The sequence below is a fragment of the Chenopodium quinoa genome, unplaced genomic scaffold (assembly GCF_001683475.1).
Source record: "Chenopodium quinoa cultivar QQ74 unplaced genomic scaffold, ASM168347v1, whole genome shotgun sequence".
Taxonomy (NCBI): Eukaryota; Viridiplantae; Streptophyta; class Magnoliopsida; order Caryophyllales; family Amaranthaceae; genus Chenopodium; species Chenopodium quinoa.
This window is the reverse complement of record NW_018742616.1, coordinates 1,279,627-1,300,850: the sequence shown is the minus strand read 5'-3', so window position 1 is coordinate 1,300,850 and position 21,224 is coordinate 1,279,627. Positions and strand designations below refer to the sequence as shown.

Genomic DNA, 21,224 nt, shown 5'->3' with positions numbered 1-21,224 from the left:
AAAATCATATGCAAACTTACAAACACTGACTTTTAAAACACCAAGTGTCAAATTTATATCATTAATTAAATATTTGCGAATTAAACTAATATATATACAGTCTAACATAACTACACTTGAAGGAATTATTTGATTTGAGAAAAAATAACCACCATAAGAGAAGTTATCTTTTTAAATTTTTTTAATTATAATAAATTTTTTTAGAAAGGATAAAATAGTCCACTAAAAAATTCCCAATCCAAAAACCCCTTTGTAACTGTGGCGGGTCATGGCTTTTAATAGGGCTCCAAGGCGTCCAACCTCACTCAACGTTCTCCATTGAAGCGCGCTCAAACGTTCTCCATTGAAGCGCAGTTGACGTTTTCCGTTGAATCTAATACTTGTATCCCCCATTGAAGCAGCTTCTGAGGTAAGTTGTTTGGTTATTGTTATCATTATATCAATTTCACAATCTAATTTAATTGTCAGTGCATTAAGGGAAGGGTTCGGAAATCTCAACTATTATATTGTTTCTAAATTCTAAGATAACCAAAAGAAAAGAAAATTATCTGATTATTGAATCCTACAATTATGTATTTTTCGAATCAAATTTGGTTGCTAATGTATTGCACAACTTTTTAATGTTAGGATTGAACTATGATTCAGTTGAGAGGAATTTATGGAGAGGAATTTGAGGCATCGGATGCTGATTCAGTTGGAGAGGATAATGTGGAGAGTGATGCTGAAAGCGAGGATCATACAGAAGGCAGTGAAGAAGAAGAAGAAGAAGAAGAAGAAGAAGAAGAAGCTGATGATGATGATGTTGGTGTATTAAGTGCTGGAAAGAAGGATGATGAAATGGAGGAACTTGAGAAAGAGTATAGGGATCTTCAAAATATGGAGAAGTATGATTTCTTTTCTCGAAAACTCGGGTGCTTAATTAGTTTGTTATTGTATTGAAATTCAAATGTGAATATCTGTGATCGTTGTATGATTATTAGATAACTGTGGTGCTTTTATAATAGTTTTGATATACATGATTCTTCTATGTTTCTTCTTTCTTGTGTGCCACTTTGTGTTTTATGCTTTTTTGGTCCTATGTTTTGAACATTTGGGAAAGGTTGTTTTAGACCGTAGGTAACTGACACACATAGTAAGTTTTGAAGTTTTGTGTCGAATATTCTAAATACGATTTCAATGGCGAAAGAGTCAGTTAGACTTCACCAATTAACCACTTTCAGGGAGGCTTCATCAATTGCAATGGGGTGGTTTGGTGGGTGGGAGGGGTGTGTATGTGGAGGTGTGGTGGTGGGTAGGGGGAGGGCTTATACTTCTCTTGGAATGTTATGCTCTAGTTCCTATCTTTCGAAGAATATGGATTGTTTATTTGCATGTTAGTTTTGTTCACCTTAAAGTTAAGGTTAAAGAGATAATTACCTGCTCAGCTGGTCTTGTCAACTTGTTTTCGCTTGAGCTATGTTGACTTTGATGTGTTCAAATTTTAGCACTTTCTTTTTGTAATCTTTTTTTTTTTTTTTTTTTTTTTTTTTTTTTTTTTTTTTTTTTTGCCTGTTTAGGAGTTTGATTCAAAATTTGAAGCGACACAAGGAAGAAGATCATGTGAAGGGGCAAGCTATCAAGAATCAGAAGGTAGTTACATATGTACATCAGAGCTATTGACCTATGATGTTATAATTTACTTGCTTGTTTCTAATTCTCTATTCCCTTTGTAAACATGATGTTAAATGCTGAAAGCTATGCACATGTCTATATTTCATCACAATTCTTGCCTGATTTGAACTCTGCCTTTTTGTATTTGTTTCCTAGGAATGATTGGTTTGGAGAAGGGGGGGGGGGGGTTCTCCTGGACTAGTTTTCATAATTTCCTGTTCAGTATTCTACCACCCTGATTTATCTTTCAAGTATTGTGACTCATTGTTGAATTGTGAATGTCATAGATATAGATATGATAATTACTACTTCGTATATCTGTTTCAACTTTCTAGTATTGTGACTCAATGTTGAAGTGTTAATATCATTGATATGATAATTTCTTGCTGTTATAATATTCTCTGTGTTCTTGTAGGCTCTTTGGGATAAGGCCCTTGAGCTCAGGTTCTTATTACAGAAACCGTATTCTAAATCAAATAAGCTACCACAGGTAATTGCTTTCATGTAAATTCCTCTTTCTTAGTTGATAATCCAATTTGGAATTCTGTGGTAAATTATTGCTTTGGTTATAGGAACCAATTCGGTCATCATTCTGTGAGGCAGATGAAGATGTCTCTGCTGCATATTCAGATCTCATTGCAGCATCTAGTGAAGCAATAGAATCCCTTGTGCAATTACAGGAGGTAATTTCTTGTAACACCTATTCTTTTTGATACAAAATCTAGCAACGCTCTATGAATCCTTAATAATCGGAATTTGATCACTGAAAGGCGCTTATGTCTTTGATGCAGGCTCTACTTGAAAATAATCCTTCCATTGTTGAAGCCACAGAAGGTATATTTTAGATATTAGGTCTTTGCCCTACTGATATGCATTGATTAAGCTTCTGCTCTGACCAGTAATAATCTTGTTAAACCAAGAAATTAACATGGTTTCAGGAAAACTGTCAGGATATAAAGTACTAGTCGGGCCTTCTACCATTATACCTGCTTATTTTAAGGACATGGGTCATGGGTGGTTTTTTTTTTTTTTTTTTTTTTTTTTGGGTGGGTGGGGGGTTTTACCTTTTGAAAGTCATGTGTAATCTTGTTTATTCTGTTCCTACTTGTTTTGCTTTGCTTGATCCTTCTTCTGTGAAATTCTAGTTTTGAAACTATTTTTGGTTACCAGCTACTGAGCGAGATAGTAGAATTAAGTAGTGGATTAATGTCCTGACTTGTGAACATTCTGATCCCTCACAAACTTAATGGAGATAATATCATATCTTGTGATGAGAATGGTTTCTGATGTTCTTCGTCCATGCTTCAACCAGAGCACTAAACATGACTTGTTCAGGAAATTTTGGTTGTGCTATATGTGCTTTACCTCAGATTGGCCTCTTTTTAGTTTTTAATTGCACTTTCAGAAGCTGGTCCCTTCTTCTTTGATAGGAAATGAGAGGATAGATTCTCTCTGTAGAAGAATCACACTTGATAATTGATTGATATGGTATGTCAAGTTGCATTGTGCTTTTGTTCATAGAACACTCTGTGCAAGGTTTGAATTGATAGTTGGTTGATATCTTTCTCTCTTACTCTGTAGTTGAGTTAGTATGGCCTATGTGGGCGATATTAACCAAAAGAGAAATACTGAGATGTTGCTGACTATCTGTTCTTTACACTATTCTTTACTGCATGCCTAGTTTCATTTCTGGAAGATATACTGTTTATACTTAATTTGGTATGTAAATAGTAGTTCTTTTGTATCTGTTGTTACCTTTTCTTTATCTCCCTAAATTTTCTTAAAATTGTTTTTCAGAAGGATCTCTTAAATCTTCTGAGGAGGTTGAAAATATTGATGGTAACAAAGAGACAGAATGGTTACATATATCTCAAGCGCAGTCAAGGTATCATGCTTTTCTTATCTTGTTAACGCTTGATCAATATATGTTGTATCCATTGCAGTTTATACTTTTTTTTGTCGCTGCAATTAGTGTAAATTGAAGGCATCATGTCCAATTCACTGGCAATAGCATTACTATTGAAGGGTAGTGTTTTGGCCTGGTGGGGGCCTTGTATGGAATGTTTTGTCTGTAGATGATAAAATGCTGAATAATGTGGATTATAATCAATTAAGACTAACTGTTTTTGTTCTAAATTTAATTGTGTTATTCTTTTAAATTTCTTTTTTTTTTTATTATTATTATTTTAATTGTTACAATTGCTTATGCAAGTCCCTATTATTGCCAAAACTATTATGGTCTCACACTCATGAGTCCTTCTGTAAAGCTATTGTATATGTCTGTTATATCGTATCTTTTTACATTTTCCAATGTAATATCTTCCTCCACATGATACCCTAATCCTCAAACTTGTTAAGTTTGGACAACTCACTAAACTTTATTTGTCTTTATATCTCTCAAATAAGTTATTAGGGTTTGACATTATTCTACTAATATTAATTATCATCACATACTCTACAAATCTATGTTACTCCGACACCTTCCTTGGCCATGGGTGTTGTGTGTCGACACGACACGAGCGCGACACCCCTTGACACGGCTTCGGGAAAGTGTCGACTCGGGGATCGAAAAGTGTCTGAAATAGGTGTCGATTTCAGATAATCAAGATTTGTAATTTAAATTTTAGGGTTTAATTCAAAAATCTACCAAAATTTTGTGAATTGCTGAATTGCAAGACACATACAGACCATAAAAGTTTAGGGCTTTTGGTTGCCTGAAAATTCCGATTTCACCGAAGTATTTTCCGGCACATTGAACAGATCGCCGGCGAGTTGTGGTTGCCATTTATGGTGGCTGGTGAAAGAACAAAGAAGTGTTTGCATAAATAAATGACATGCCGCCTTTGAAAATTTGAAAGAGAAGAGAAAGAGGGGATTAAGTTTGAACTTTGAAGCATGCATCTGATTTAATGGAGGAGAGAGAAAATAGAAAGAGAAGACCATGGTGTGAAACAGTGTATTGGAACAAAAGAATACGTAGAAAGAGAAGAAAGGAAACAAAAGAAGACTTAAAAAAAGTGTATTGGAATATGTTTAGATGTTCCCTATGTATTATTATTTCTTTATTTTTTTATTTTCAGTTTTATGACTTTTATCAATTTTTTATTTTTAAGTGTCGGATTAAATTTTTTGGACACTTTATACAGTAGCCGTATCCTAAATATTAGTCAAGGCACTCCCTTGACCGTGTCGAAGTGTCGACCAAAATTTAGGACTAAAGTGTCGGACACTCCGACACCTTGTCGGACACGACACTTAGAGACGAGTCCGAGTAACCATGCTGCAAATGAATTCTTTTCTCTTGTGCTATGGTTTTGTAACAAAATTTTCAAGAGTTAGATTCACCATCTTAGCTAGTTGAGAAGGACTCTTTTGGGCTAGTGGAGTACAGGGAGCAGGGCTTCCCTTAGGTTGATTGGAAGACATTTTAGGGTTATATCTGCATCATGAATGAAGCTTTAAAGTGGGTTTGGACTTTGGAGGTAATCCATTGAACAGCAGGCATGATGGAACAACATCACTATGGGCCTCAGGGCTGGTGAAAAAGGGTTTGGAGAAATTTGTGGAGGCTGTGCTGAAGGTTCATTACACTGTGTATTTCTGGTAATTAGTGCTTAGTGGTGAGATTTTGGGCTATCAAATGATTCTAGAGTGTTTTTTAGTAGAATTCTAGGTAATAACTCAGCCATCCAATTTCAGAATTTTCATTTTTTTTTTTGGGTAAATAACTTTCAGGAAAGTAGTGAGCAGGAATAGTAATTATAAGTATTTGGCTTGGAGGAGTAAGCAATTAATTGCTCCACAAGTCTACTGTTGCACTTTATGGTGATGACATGCCTGTTTGGGCTGGCTTCTTAATTTTTATTTTATTTTTATGCTGTATGCCTGTATGGTGAAAGAGTGGATATGATATGAAGAGACAGGTTGCTAAGGTGGTTTTCCCTACTTGCAGTTCTTGTGGAAATCTGTGAATATACGCCCTCAGAGGCTCGGATTAAACACCATTTTGTCAGAAGTTCATTAATATGTTTGTTGATTGAGTACATAAGAGTTGCATTTATACTTTATTCTCTGTATTGGTTGAATCTGTTGGGATGCTTGTTCTTGTTTACAGTTGTCTGTTTCCATTGTGCTATTTTTATGGCTTTTTAACTATGTAAGCATAATTATGTTATCATTATGGAGATGAGCTGTGGAGACACTTAAATCTTTGCATATTTTATTACAGAGTAGCACCATTCAGAAATAAGTCAGTAGATAAATGGCAGAGAAAAGCGGATGTCCACAGTGGTGCTGCTGCTAAGAAAGTAAAATTGTTGGCTTTTAACCAGGTAAAGTGTGTGATTACACTGAAGCTATCATGTGTTGTGGTTACATCATCTCTGAATTGTATCTCACTCATCTTCTGATTGTAGAATATAAGTGACCAAGTGGCAATGTACATGAGGGATCCAAGTAAAATGATTAAAAGTATGCAACAGAGAAGAGAAGCTGTTAATGTCTTTGGCACTGTGAGTTTTGAATTCGATGCTTTATATCGAGATCCAAAATTGTGTGCTCTATCTATTATGTGAATTTGATGTCGATCCTTACATGGCAGGTTAGTAAGCAGGCTGACAACACCATTGAGGAGGTAGTCTCTTAGTTTCTTACTTCTTTTCATGGTTTTGGCTCTCTAGTCCAGTCTCTTATTACATGAAACTCTTTATGGGTGGGAGGGGGAGGTATATAGGGGTTGAGGCTTTAGCATTTATTGCCAAACTGGACAATAAAACAAACCTGTTCTTGTTCTTATGTTCTAATATCTCGTTAAACATTTTTCTTATTGTCCATATTAGACATGATACTTGTGAACGAGAATTTGTTTTGACATCCTAATTAAGAAACTGTGAGGTGTGAATTTTGCTCATACAACATACAAAAGACACGTACTGATGAATGAATTCAACTTGGCAACTAAAATGTGCTGACCATTCTTTGATGTGTTAATATAACTGGATGCTCATTTAAGTTTAAATAAACACCTCTTCATCCATATACTTGTTCTGCTTTCATTATTGGATACGTAGGATGACCTCTTTTTAATATGTCTTGTTGAAGATGTCGCAGCTAAAATTGTTTGGCAACCAAGGATCATTTTGTCGATTTCATAATTTCCAATCACCTCCTCAGTATTGACTGAATCTCTGTACTGGGTTCATAGTCGCTTCACACTCTTTTATCAATTAGCTGCCTTCAATGTCACAGACCTTCTAGCATCAATGTTTTCCCAAAGTTCGATTAGCATACATGTTTAGTGGTCTGACATGTATCCTATCATGCATATCAGGCCTTTTAATGTAGGATGACTGTATCTAAGCTCCTATATTTTCCTATGTTTAGTGGTAGCGTGATTTTTTTTTTTTTCTTTCAATTAGGGAATCATTGAGGGAGACCCTGAGCTTCTGGACGACTCCGAATTTTACCAACAATTGCTGAAGGAGTTCTTTGAGACAATTGACCCATCATCCTCCGGTAAGCTCCGATATCTTGGTTTCCTATAGCTTAACTTTGCATGAGTCCTCAAGTTAATATTACTCGTAGTAGTAAGTCTTTAACCTAGAACTGATTTTTGCTGATATTTGCGTTGCTTGACTTTGCAAATTCTCGGACTTGCACCAAAAGTAGAACACTATATAGAAGTTATGTGTAATTTGGGCCTTTTGAGTTCAATTTAATTCAACATTTATTTGTCAATGGGAACAATATTTTTGGATTTAATTGACAGATCCCATGTTGATTATCTGCATTGATGTCTTCACTGTCTGCCTCTAAATGTGAATTGACTGAATTCTAATAGCATCAACAAAATGATCTTATATACTTTGTATATAATTAGCATCTAAACAACAAATCTCATGATAAACTCTGCAGAGTCAGCATTTTATGCTTTGAAAAGGCTACAAACCAAGAAAAGGAAAGTGGTAGACCGCCGAGCTTCCAAGAGCCGTAAAATCAGGTCTGTTTTTCATGCAGCCTCCCTTTTTTCTGTTTCAAAATGATCCCCAGAAAATTTAAATCTTCTTGTTTACTTTGTTGCAGGTATCATGTCCATGAAAAAATCGCCAATTTCATGGCCCCTGAACCAACAAATCTCTCCCCTATGGCTCCTAAGTTATTCGAGAATCTGTTCGGGTTAAAAACCCACAAACCTACGTCTGCTGCGTAGAATATTTATGTTCTCTTTACACAGGATATCCCCCCATATTTTCAGCCTTTATCCTTAAATTAGTGAATTAACAATTTAATTTAGCAATGGGAAAGTTTATTTATAAGCTAAACTTGCTTGTGCTTTTGAAATATTGTTTTGATTGGCTCGCTGAAGTCCTGGACTTCAGAATCTAGGTGTTTTGGAACAGCCATATCCTTAATAGTCCTAATCATAACTTTAAATGATAGTAATTACTGCTTTTTCCGAACTACACTATTTTTTTTAAAAAAAATTCAATTTGGTACAATTAAAGTGTGTTCAAATTAGGGTTTCAACGCTTCTTACATGTGAATGTTTTCATAATTAAAAGACAACTGAAAAGGTAAATTACAATTTTTGTAAGGATGGACATCATATGATTCATATTGAAGTAAATCCTTATTTAATAGAGATGAGTATATATCTTTGATTCTAATATTGTGTAAAATTTAAGAAATGTGGAATGAGTGTGAGAAACCTAAAATTGAAATTTGTCTATTTACAAGTTCAAATAACATTACATCTCAAGATCAACTGATAATGAAAGTTTTCTTAATATAGTGGTTAAATTATCTCATATTCATCAATTCATGTTTGAAAGGTTTGTGTTAAGGCTCGTGTATACGTAAACAAATGATGTAAATGAGAATGTAAATAAAAACTCGATACTATCCTCATAAAATGAGGTAATTTTTAAATGAGTGATCTACTTCAAAAATAAAAAAAAATAAAAAAAAAAACCCAATTGTTATTTATCAAGCGGCAAAATGGTAAAAATAAATAAAAGCGACTTTATCCCTAGGCCTTGTTTGGTTGACATTATAAAAAAGGGGGAATTAGAAATTTATAGGAATTGATAAAATGGGTAGTTGTTTGGTTGATATAAAAAAGCAAAAATGGGGAAAGTGGGAATTCATAGGAATTTCAATTTCCTACAAAACATGGGAAGTAAATTCCCAAGCCCCTCCTAGATAAACCAAAATTCATGGGAATTTCAATATCCCTTATTGCCAACCAAGCACATTTAAGAAATTCTTAGGAATTTTATTAAGGAATTAACTTCCCATAAAGTATAAATTTCTATGGGAATTAAATTTTCACATCAACCAAACAACACCTAAAAACACTATTGGTGTAAGCGATTTTTTTTTTTTTTTTTTTTTAAATCTTAAAATTTTATTCTTTTGCTTGTATTTTCGTATCTTTAGACTGAGGGAATTTAACAAAGCAAATTAAAAAGATTAATGTATTACGAAGTATTTTTTAATTTCTAATTTCTAATTTTTTTATTTTATTTTGAGACCGAAAATTACTCCTTCCGTGTTTTAATAAGTGTTACACTTGCCAAATGCGTCCGTGTTTAAATAAGTGTTACACTTTTTTTTTTGACAAAAAAACTATATTTTAATATTATATCTCTATCCTCTCAATTAAATTGCCTAAAACTATGTGTCGATTAAAGTGTAACACTTATTAAAACACGGAGGGAGTACTATACTTTGCATATGACAATAAATCCAAACCATTGATTTTTTTTTAGATCTTACGGTTGACAAATATTTCGTGTCATTATTCTTCGTTTTCATTTTTTCTCTTTGGAGCTTTACACTTCTACGCTGCACTTCTTTTTTCTCTCTCCTCCATTGAAGTGTACTCTCAGTTCTCCATTGAACCGTACTCTGAACTTCTCTCCTCCATTGAAGCAGCTTCTGAGGTGAGGTGTTTATCTTTCATTATAATCATCGAACGTCAATTTCAGAATCTAGGGTTTCATTTCACACTATCGTTGATTTAATTTTTTAGTGTATAATCAATTTAGGGTTCTTCTAAGGTAGAATATTGAACTACAGTTACTTTATTTATGAAAGCTTGTAATGAGCAATTTAATTGCTTGAATTTTGCTATTTGCAATTTACGTTGATTAAGTGACGATTTTTATGTGTTTTTTCGTGTCTAATCTTATGATTGCGTCAATTTGGTTGCAAATGTGTTGCATTTTTCGTGCCTAATCGAGCTCACGAGCCAAGTCGGAAAATTTCGAGGCCATTTGAGCTCGAGCCGAGCCTGCCTAAATCTGATCGACCTTGAGCCGAGCATATTCCTATTCGAATTAAGGCTTTGAGATTGTTGTGGTTGAATTTTTTGGAAGTTGTTGATGGAATGTGATGTCATCCTCTCCTTTAAAAAAAACTAAGGTTTCGAATTCGAGTTTGACATGAGGAAAAAGTGATTGTTTTTAAGCTTATGATCACCATTTAGCCACAGCCTTGTTTTAAGGAGCATATCTTAGCTCGCTTCTCTGGTTCAGGAGTTCGCATTCGCTTTCCCCCCAAAAAAGTATGAAAGTGCTTGAGGTTTATTCTTGCCAAGCTCCTTGTTAGGTTGAGCATAAGCAGCTTTAGAAATATGGTGTTGACTAACTTCTATTGAGCCCTAAAGTTTTCCATGTAACTTACCTCTTATGAAACTAAAGAATTTGATTAATAAGAGAGTGAGGTATGGAAGTTGAGCTTATGTAGTTCATATTTTATAAGTTACTTTTTATTTCTTTTACCTTAGTTTTTATTGGGTTATAGCGGGCTAAATTTTTATTTCCAAAAGCATTTTCTTAGGAGAGTTAAGATGAAATAATCATGGAAACCAGTTTTATAAAATTCATATTCGTAAAAATCCAACTTTAGTAGACTACTCTCTGCTACTTATGTAGGGAAGATACACTCATTGTACCAACATGTGTTTCTAACTTATATAAAAAACAGTGAAGTCTGTAATTTGTAACTTGTTACATGTTTGTACTCTGTCGTCTTAAAGCAGCTACCTTGTCAGAAATCTAAGAGTTAGAGAAGAATTTGAGTGTTATATTTGTGTCATATAGGAAATGATACTTTTTAACGAATGATTAAGGGGAGAGTAGCTTTTATCTATGAGGAAGAAAAAGGATTATTCTGTGATAGTCATAGTTGATCTTTAAGGATTATTCTGTGATAATCATAGTTCTCCGGGCTTTCGAGTTGTCTCCTTACGTTATTAGTTCTTTCTATGGATATAATGATGTAGTTGTGTTCCTTTTGTACATTGGATGATTAAATTTTAGGACTTGGCACCAATATTGTCATTTATATTGTGTATGCTAGTGGTCAGTCCATTGTGTTGTGGTCGACTTTATATTTTACTAGGATTAAGACACTGTATTTTCTGTTGCGTTTTTCTTCTTGCTAAATTTGTGTGGACAGTCTTGTGATCTTAGTAAACCTCATTTGAGTTGATGTACATAATGGTTGGTTTTTTTAGTCCTTTAAACTAAGAATTCTTGCTTGGTTTAGAAATAATTGGTGTACAGGACTGCAATAAGTTAGAATTTATAGAATTATCCTTGTAATGTGATTTTGGACATATTGTTAAATTCTTATTAGGATATTTTCATCACTTCTGATGGTAGTTGTTTGTGAAATAATTTGATTATGGCCATTAATATTTTGCCTGAAAAACTTGTGATGGCCAGTACCACTGTACCAGTAGTCACTGTCCCTGTCCCCTACTAATCATTTACTGTTATTGATGTGATGTATGTCACTGTCCCCTACTAATCATTTACTGTTACCTATCTCAATGATCAACATTTTGTAAAACACTTGTAATATACATATGTGATGGTAATCCTTTCTTATTTTTTGTGAGGTAGATCATCAGAAGTGATGGCAAGCAAGGCTGTGAAAACTGTGGCAAAAGCAGCTACTGAATAACAATATCCTTGGCAGGAGAAGCTAGTAAAGTATAGAGACGAGCTTGCCAAAGGAGTTTGGGGTTACTGGGAACTCGGGGCATGGAAGCCTTTGGGAATTAGTGCTCGTCGCCGTGCTAGGATCCGCAAAGAAGTCTTACTTGCCGAACAAGACTGGCCTTATGACCCTGCGAGGAAAGAGATAAGGACTAAGAGGAAAGGACACAAGGTTGACAGAATAGCAGCAGAGAAACGAGCAAATACTGCAGAATTGATGAAGAAGATGCCACAAATGTTACTGGACTACAAGAAGCGTAGATGGGAGAAAAAGATGAAGGATGAGGAATCCAGGAAGTAAGTTTTGATCCTGAAGTATTAACTTCTTTCATCTTAAGATTTCTCACTTTCCTTTAGCAAGCGAAGTACCTTGTCTTTGTTTGGATTCAGGCATGGTTAGTGACTGCAACCGTGTTTCTCCCCATAAAGATTTTGAAATAGAGCAATATGTTCTCTTGATAATCGTATTGCTTCATTTTTGGTACATCAGCTTTATAAGCCACTCACCCACTCCTTTTTTTTCAAAACAGAGTGTTTTTGTTAGAACAACATTATATGGTTCTCACATTGCTTTCCCAAAACATGCTAAACCATGTGAAAAAGCTTGAGTCGCACATTCCTTGTATGTACAGTTCAATTCATATTTATTTAATTTCATACACGCCTATCAGCTAACGTTTTAGTGTTAACAGGTAGGGTTACTAGGGTATGTTCGTCAATAGTTTTGAACTAGCATTTCTAGCAATTTAGACCCAAACCACACGGAGTGTTATAGCTGATGTATTTGGCTAGGCAAAAGTTCAGCATAACATGAAATAAGTAGAGCATTCATAAAAAGTTATGTAATACCGAGTATTCAAGTAATATGCTACCATATTTGTCAAACGTGCACGTTGCCAAAAAGAATATTGTAAACTTAGAACTTCGCCTACTGTATCCGTTTGCATTAGAAATTTGCACAAAAGATAGATGCATATTTAGCCCAATTAATAAAGAAAAAATGCTGGGTTCTTGGCTTATGGCAATAAAACTTTCCAAAGAATATTTCCAAGACATAACAGCGTTAATAAACTAAAATCTGCTCACGGATTTACACATAGAAACTTTCTTAGTCAAAACTGAGAGTATGTTATACAATACTGTATCCAAAAGAATGGGTCTCCACACACCACTACACCAGGTCTAATACAAGATAAATGTTCATGTAACAATCAAAATGTCAACTATGCTAGTCTGAGGAGTCTCCTGGCGTTTATCATCGAAAGTAAAGACCTAACTCAAAAGTACAGATCTAAACCAGGGAAATGTCAACGATAGAAGTTTATGCATGGCTTGAATGTGATCCGGTTTGTTTGCTCTTCAAAGTAAAAGTTGTAGGTCATATTTAAACCAATAGATACATTGACAAGAAGCGCAAGAGTACGCATGCGGCAAACTTTATCTCTTTCACTGTGGCAATCTGCAGATGGGAAATAAAAGTTTCTCAATGATTAAGATACGCAACCATGACTGCTAGACTTGTGCATGACAAAATAGCATAGTCATGCAAAGAAATTATCAAATACAGGTTACGGGTGTAAATTCAGTTACATTATTTTATAAAAATTTATAATCATAGTGCAATTTAAATGATCTACATCAGTTAAGTAAGAGCTTTTTAGGAATTCTAATCATCAACCACTACTGTTTTATAGAAGGTGAACTTTTTCCAGACATTCATAATAATATGAACCTATAAAATTTGGAAAACGAGAATATAAAATTAACTCCAGAAGAATCACTCGATAAACACTGGATTAGTTATTTCATATACACATTATTGGGAAACATTAGTGAACTACTTTAGTCATGTAACTTTTACAAAAGGCAAGCACACCTTAAAGCATAAAGTAGCGGCAGATGATAAAAGAGTGATGAGGATGAACATTTACACTGACTGCTCAGCACCAGCTTGTTGTGTCAACTGAGAATATATGTATTCATCAACTCTCTGTTTCGCCAAGGCTACCTGAAGAGGGATACAACAACAGCAACAAAGCCTTAGTCCCAAAAATGATTTGGGGTTGAAGAGGGATATAACAATTAAAATGCAAGCCACCAGGGAAAATGTACAATCTTAAGGAAAATAATTTAGAGCAGGAAATCCAAGTTCATCCTCTAGTTCATAAATATGTAATATTACCCCCAGCACCTATTGCTTGATAAACTGATAGTGTATTATGTGGTACGTCCTTCGATAATTATAAACAATAATGCAAGTATAATATCAGCAGTCCACTTCCCCCAATTCCAGATTAAGAGGGGTAATGGTGAGTCTCTAAAGCTGTCCATCTAGAAAGGATTTTAAAAAGCCCAAGGAATGAGAATTGAAGAAGCGAAAGAACGAAATTACCTGCTGAGCTGAGCCAATAAGCTGGAGCTGCCTATGTTTCTGCTCACCTTTTCCCCCAAATACCTGACAGTGAAAACAGAACGAGCATCATGTCAGAAAAGTAAATGAGATGACATGGTGGTGGATCTGCCTATGTTTCTGCTCACCTTTTCCCCCAAGGCATCATGCATAGAAAAAGTTCAATACAAATGCACATTTTAAGTACCCAGAAGAATAATGCCATGACGTGGTGGATAATATAATGAGAAAGAATTCAAGAAGGAAGTTATCATAAGAAAATGAACAGAAAATACAGGCATTTCAGATACATTGAGGTAAATTTTCTTGTAGTAGAACATCCTTGACATGTACTCGTAATAGACCAATACAAATCTCAGTTCTTACAAAGTGTTTCTTTCTCCATTCCTTAGTAAGTGTGAGGTGTCTATTATGGTTATGCATAGTTATTGAAGTGTAATATATATAGCATTAATTTTAAAACGAACAACTTACAATCAGAGGTAAGTTAAACTGATGAACAACAGTATACCATGTTACAGAATAAAGTGTGAAAGTCATGCTAATACAGAGTGCCTTGATGAGCATAATCGCGGTGGGGGTTCATTGCTTCAGCTGTTTGGCCTTAAAGCTTTGTGCTAGGTGGTCTTTAGACTAGTATATTTCACCCTTATATATACTAAGACTGTAAGACATAAGTGATTTTTCACATGTTACAGAAAAAAGGGATATGAAATGACACTGAGCATATCATTCAAAAATAAATTTGCATAAGTAATTTTGTATAGATGTTATCATTAGTTAATTATAAAAAATATTACTGTCTACCATTACAAATAGTGCATAGTATAGAATCACAACATTGATCACTAGGGAGCGCACCTTAATCATTGCACCAGATTCAGTTCTAATCCTTGATATGTTGGAACCAGCTCTGCCAATCAAGCCACCCACCATTGTTTCCGAGATCACCATATCCAATGTCACATATTCAGCTGCAAAATGTACCCCTCGGGATGATTTTATTGTAGGAAAAACATAAGAATTAAAATGAGACCAAAACGACTGTGAAGTAAATGCTTATGAAAGCAGATTTACCAGCATTTGGGTCCATATAATTCTGAGCTGCTCGAGCAATGCTCAAGTTGTATGTTGGGCTGATTGAAATTACTTGCTTGGGTGGGTTTTGCCTGATAATAGAAAAAATATGAAGCAGAGAAGACTGCAGATAATGGAACACAAGCTAGTGAGTCCAGAAGTATATTTACCTAAGTTCAACACCAATCTCCTCCACGGCTTTCATTACAGCAGAAACTTCACCTGATATCTGATACCGTCATTGACAATGATCATTTCTCGGGATAAAGAGCAAGCACAGAGCACGAGATGGAGTTCTCAAGAACCCCAGTTCCCCACCCAACCACAAAAGCACATTTTTCACATCTAGATGGTGAAAGCATCTCATCATGATGAGATGCCAATAATAATATCAACATGAATGAAGATAAATAAGCAAGTTCAGATAATGTACATTAGGGTTAAAACTTTAGCTATTTTGTTTCACTTCATTGGTCTACGTATTATTGTTATCTTGCTCATTTTGGTCCAAACAAGTACATACTTTGTACCTTCACACCACAGATCATAATAATTCAAAATTATCTTTTTCTTCCCTCGTTGGACTACAAGCCTACAAGTAAGCAGCATCATAGATGATTCAGATTTCACACAATCAGGAAGAGAGCATAAAAAGATTAATTTGATCAATTATGTGCACATACTGTTGTTTCTCTAGCAGTCTAGTTACACTTTACATGTGGTAATACTAGACTTCCATTAATCTCTCTGCTTTTGGTACTATTTTTCTATCACCAATTGCTCACAATTGGTTAGGTATGGCTCTTTATGTCTAGATCTCCTCAAACCATATGTAGTTGAATCCGTTTATGGTGGTGACATATAATAAGGAACTCTGAAATTAAAAGAAGTGTGTATTTGTTATTTTCATGCAGGTGAATGTATAGACCTTTTTCCGATGTTCACACATTTGAGTCTAAAACCTTCATAGCTAAGTTATTGCTAATGCTTTAATCCACAGTTTTTTATAGGCTTATAAGCAATATGTTTTCCTTTTACAATCCATAAATAACAACAAAGGGGTAGCAAGATTGCCCCCAACCTTTTGACCAATTATTGAGCTCATAAGTCTCAGCATATCAAAGTCCGTTCATTTGCTTCCCCGTCAATGATGTAAACAGTAAATCTAGAGGAATAATAGGGGTAGAAAAAAAAGTTGGCAATAAACATAAGAGAAATCTGATCCATACTCAAAGCCAGACTGATGCAAATGAGAACAGTCAAGGAAAGCCTCCCAGATAACCTGTATTTCCTTTTTCCTCTTTCCTGGTGCAAACCTACCAATCATTAATTTACAAACTTGTCAGTGCCACACAAAGGGCAGGCGAGTGGAAGTGTGCAAAAGGTAACTGCATTAAAGATTGGGAAGGAGAGGACGGGAAGGAGGGAAAGGGAGGGGCTGGAGGGAGGGAGTAGGGAAAGGGAAAGGGAAAAGGAAAGGGAAGGGAAGGAAGACGGGGCAGGGAAATGAAGGAAAGAACGCAGGGAGGGAGAGGGAGGGGACTTAGCTGGATTGAAAGGATTGACAACAAAATTATCAAACTTCTTGAGAGGATCGGATGTCCCCTAGTAGAGTTACCAGGAAATTACACTTAAACTACTGTCTTCTATCTTCCAGTACTAGTTAGTCAGAAATCAATTAGAGACATCTATGATGTCAACATACGTTTTAGTTCTCATTGCACAAACTCCAAACTCAACTAACAACAACAAAGTTACTTAACTTATATAAGTAGAATAAGCTACCTGACTTAGATCCTATATGTGGTCATACACTAATAGCATGTTCTACATTGAAACAAAACACAACTGGCATATAATATCCTACAGACTCAAAAACACCCAAAAAGAAAGGATAATGTTACATCTACAAGGGATCTGAGATCCCAAACAAACCCACAATAATAATACATTTTCTTACTGGTTGCTTACAGTTATAATGAGTAATTTCCATGTGGATTGCATGTATTTTCCATGTCCCTGGGAGACGTTTGAGTAATTTCCATGTGGATTGCATCTATGGTATCTACTAATTTTAAGATTTCTTTATAGCCCTTTTACCCCATTAAAAAAGAAAGGAATCTGGGAATTTGCCCTTCTAATCATAAGAAAATATCTCATATCAGGATAAGAGACAACTCGATAAGACACCAGAGCAAGGATCATATGTCCAAGTAAAGATTAAAGTATGCAATGGTAGGCTTATAAACGTTCATCTTACCTGGACCAAGCGATCAGATTCATGAGCAGATGTACACAGAGGCAATTGATTTGGCGCCAGAACAGCAATTATGGCACCAGAAGAGTTTCTAAGCTTTTCAATGTTCTGACCTGACACTCCTATTAAGCCACCAGCTTGTGAACCAGCTATTAATAGCTTTACTGAATTCGTAGTTGCATGTCCTCCGCTGATGCCAGCAGCAGCAGCAGCATAAGGATCAGTTGCAGCAGCAATGCTTAGTGCAGGTGCACTGCTTCCATCATCCTGTTGCTCAATTTGATACACAAGGCCAATTTATTATAACATGAAAAAATGCATGTTCCATCAAAGACCATGTAATACTTCCAGTAATCCAAAGGATGGAAAAACAAATCCCAACCGTATCTATATTAGCAGAAAAGCATATTTATTTCTTTATTATTGGATTTCTAGTTTATCTGGCTCTGCAAGATCCCTTTCATTCATCAAATGCAATAATTTATCACTCAAAACATGTAAAATAATTTATAAAGGTGAACATGAAATGTTTACATAAGTCAACAACCAGAGAAGAAGTGGAATGAATATCAAAATCAATCCAAAAAAAGAAAGATCTGCTTTCAGATACACCAAATCACCAATTGAAAGACTAGTTTTTAATATATGATATCCTTAAATATAAATATTTTAAACCATAAGAACATAGGGAATCATTATAATCACAAAAGTCTGTACATGATTGGTTTTCTAAACACATTCTACTTAACACTCAATAATATAAAACAAAAAGTTATATTATTGACTAAATAACATAACAGAGTTATGAAAAAACAAGATAAGGGAAAGCAGGATTAAATACCGCAAGGACGAGAGAAGCAATCTGAAGCAAAGCCTTCTCCGCATCACTGATACCACCAGCTTCATTCTCTCTAGAACTAACAATTATAACACGTTCCCGTATCGCTAACACAAAAAGGTCAACAAGTTAACATGCTGTCATTCACTCATTTACAAATCAGCTTTGATACAAGAATTCTCCATATTATACCCAAAAGTCAGCAAAAAAAAAAACTTAAACTGGAACGTACATTTAACAAGCAACCACGAATCTCAATATCACTTAATATGGCAATAAGCAACACAGCTTTTAGGAAACAGAGACCTAGAACAGAAAATTGAGGTTGATTACGGTATGAATGCATATATTATGGCCAATATACAGGAGTAGGACAGAGATAACCCAAACACTACAATACCAGATTAAAGTGACTGCAATTCTTTGTCTATAAAATCAGCTACTTCTTTAAACTTGACAACGATACAACATACCCAACCCATTTGACCTCGGCCAACTATACAGAGATAATTTAACTAGGAAGCAGCTTCTCCAAAGATGAATAAGATACACTAGGTTAAAATTGTGATTTTATCTGAGATTGCACTAGCAGATGTTTGGTAGCAATCTGTAGCAAAGAAATTTAAGTACCCGCTCTCCAAAAACACGTTTTATCCAAAAGTTATTCGCTGGATTAGTAAAAAAACAGAGCCACAGCTTTCAAGCATCAAGTTCAGGAAAAATAAAGATAACAACATTGAACTAAAAGTTCTAAACAGTACTCCTTATTTAGAGCACCTTCCATTGTCTTTCTACCAAAAAACTTCACTTCTATGAACCCAAATTTTTAGCTTAAATCAAACTACTAATATTTTCATCTCAGTAGAAATTTTAAAAGACTGCAAGCTTACAATTATAGACCTTAGACCACATATAATTGCTATCATACAATCAGCTCAACCCAACAAAAACAAATATTAGTAAATAAAATTAGGGGAAAAAATTAATTTAAAAAATACAAGCTTTTTCTTTTTTGTAGACTCTTCTATTCGATCAGTGACATCGAAATGTAGGAACATGAAAGCCCTCCAACGTATTTGCCCTACTTGAAAGTTTCTAGTCCAGATAGCAATTTGATGGCTCAAAATCACTATCCCTGAGTATCCTTTCATCTGAAAAAAGCAACCAAGAGCTAATCTTCATGCAGCAGTTCTCAATTGCATTTTGTTTTATTGTATGAGTCATAATCTACACTAAATCTCACAGCCTTGCAGTCCACCAAATCAGTTACACATAGAAAGGTCTCTGTATGATTTTATCTCCTATTGTAACATCATGCCAGAATCAAGAAGAGATGCTTCTTATAGAAGATAGGCAGTTTAAACATCATAATAACCCATTTTGATGCCAAGGAATAACAACAAAAGGCTGTCATTTACCGACAACTGCATACTAGACTCATCTTCCTAACAGCATCAACACACAGTCTTTAGCACAAATTAAACTAGCAATATACATTCCTCAAACTTTCAGCTCATTGGTTCAGATACCAATTCAGTATTTTTTTTACCTAAGAATTACTCGAGTCTTCACCGAATTAAGTTATTCATATGTGATAACTCCAACGACACTGCATCAATTCCAATCAACATACAGATCATACATCCTCTCTTGTCAAGTTAATCACACAAATTCTAATTAACATCATCATAACCTATGGAGTTGAGAACTTCCAACCTCAGTAACTTCAACAGCTTCAACTATCTCATACTCCAAACATAAAAAAATGAACCCCAAAATCAATTAAAACAACAAGTCCCCAAATTTCAAAAACCCCAATACCCCATTATTCCCAAAACACTAATTTCTTAATCTATATAATCAAATTCCCAAAGAAAAACAACATGATAGAATATAATCCAAACAAAAAGCAATAACAAAACAGAAGAAAAAAAAAACCAATTAAAATTGAGCAAAACTCACAGCAATAGGATCAGCAATTTTGATAGTAGCCTTAGTATCATCCCTAATCTTCTGAACCCTATGACCACCTTTCCCAATAACCTTCCCAATTTGACCAGAAGGAACAATAACCCTAAACAAAATATCATTCCCCAAAGCTTGGCGTTTCGTGGAAGGAACCTCAGCCGAATCCGAAACGGGTTCTCGGGGACGTTTCGAAGACGGGCGATCAGAGTAATGGGGTTGAGGGTAAGAGGGGTATTGAATTGGGGGTAAAGGCATGTGTTGAAGCTGAGGAACAGAGCCATAATCGGAGTATTGATGAGAAGGGTGGTGGTGAGGGTGGTATTGGTGGTGGTAAGGGATGTTTAAGGGTTGGTAGTGGTGGTGGGGGGGTGCGGTGGTTGAAGCGGTGGATGTGGTGGTGGGATGTATTGATGGTGTTGTGTGCATGGTTGGAGGCTGGGGATTGATGGGTACTGTCCTTGTTGCGCCATTGTTGAGATTTTTTCGTAGCAAGGAGATGAAGCAAGAAAGGGTATTTTTATACGGAGTGTTGGTTAATGAAGGGGGGAGACCAAGGTGCTAAGGCGAGTCGGGTTCGGTTACGTGGGATTGGGTGTGGTTTTGTTAAAGTTAAGTAAGTCATTTATTTTTTTTTATTTTTTTTTTTATGTTTCACCTTATTCACCTTTTGAGCTAATTTAAATTTAAGGATTAGTTTTGGATGGTTAAGCTCCACACCTCTTCTAATTGTTGTTGCTGAATCGAACACACGGTCTTCACTATCGAGTGCAATCCTAATCACCACTGCACCAACAACTAATTGGTTGTTTAGTAAGTCATTATGCCAATACAAGTTTGTAGTTTGAATTAAGTTACTTTCGGATTAATTCGAATCGGGTCAAGCTAAACATTTTGACACCTCTTATTCTCATCACAAACCTTCAATACTCTCCTTAGTCTCCTATCTCTTTTTATTGATATTGTAATTTTCCTTCTTAATCTGATACTTTCCTCCGCCTCTAAATATTTACCCATATA

At 35.2% G+C, this 21,224-nt stretch overlaps 2 protein-coding genes and 1 pseudogene across 3 annotated transcripts; 2 read left to right on the top strand and 1 right to left on the bottom strand.

Moving 5' to 3' along the window:
- Positions 1–234: 234 nt before the first annotated feature.
- LOC110721517 (putative uncharacterized protein DDB_G0270496) lies at positions 235–8,111 on the top strand. Of its 2 annotated transcripts, none has more exons than XM_021900686.1 (13): positions 235–409; positions 628–884; positions 1,557–1,629; positions 2,066–2,140; positions 2,223–2,333; positions 2,442–2,484; positions 3,451–3,535; positions 5,879–5,981; positions 6,066–6,161; positions 6,251–6,283; positions 7,068–7,164; positions 7,564–7,648; positions 7,732–8,111. In XM_021900686.1, the coding sequence occupies exons 2-13, from the start codon at positions 637–639 to the stop codon at positions 7,856–7,858; spliced, it is 1,176 nt and encodes a 391-aa protein (XP_021756378.1). In that variant the 5' UTR covers positions 235–409; positions 628–636; the 3' UTR covers positions 7,859–8,111. The 2 variants fall into 2 exon arrangements, with proteins under 2 accessions (XP_021756378.1, XP_021756377.1); XM_021900685.1 differs by having other exon boundaries at positions 3,448–3,535.
- A 3,452-nt stretch (positions 8,112–11,563) lies between these two features.
- Positions 11,564–12,184, top strand: LOC110721516 (annotated as a pseudogene).
- Positions 12,185–12,720: 536 nt separating this feature from the next.
- Positions 12,721–20,633, bottom strand: LOC110721274 (insulin-like growth factor 2 mRNA-binding protein 3). Its single transcript, XM_021900415.1, has 10 exons — positions 20,202–20,633; positions 19,615–19,684; positions 18,243–18,346; positions 17,405–17,668; positions 15,315–15,373; positions 15,145–15,236; positions 14,929–15,041; positions 14,050–14,112; positions 13,589–13,665; positions 12,721–13,116 (listed from the first exon to the last, which is right to left on the bottom strand). Exons 1-10 carry the CDS (start codon positions 20,631–20,633, stop codon positions 13,104–13,106), a joined length of 1,287 nt encoding a protein of 428 aa, XP_021756107.1. The 3' UTR covers positions 12,721–13,103.
- Between the last annotated feature and the right edge of the window lie 591 nt (positions 20,634–21,224).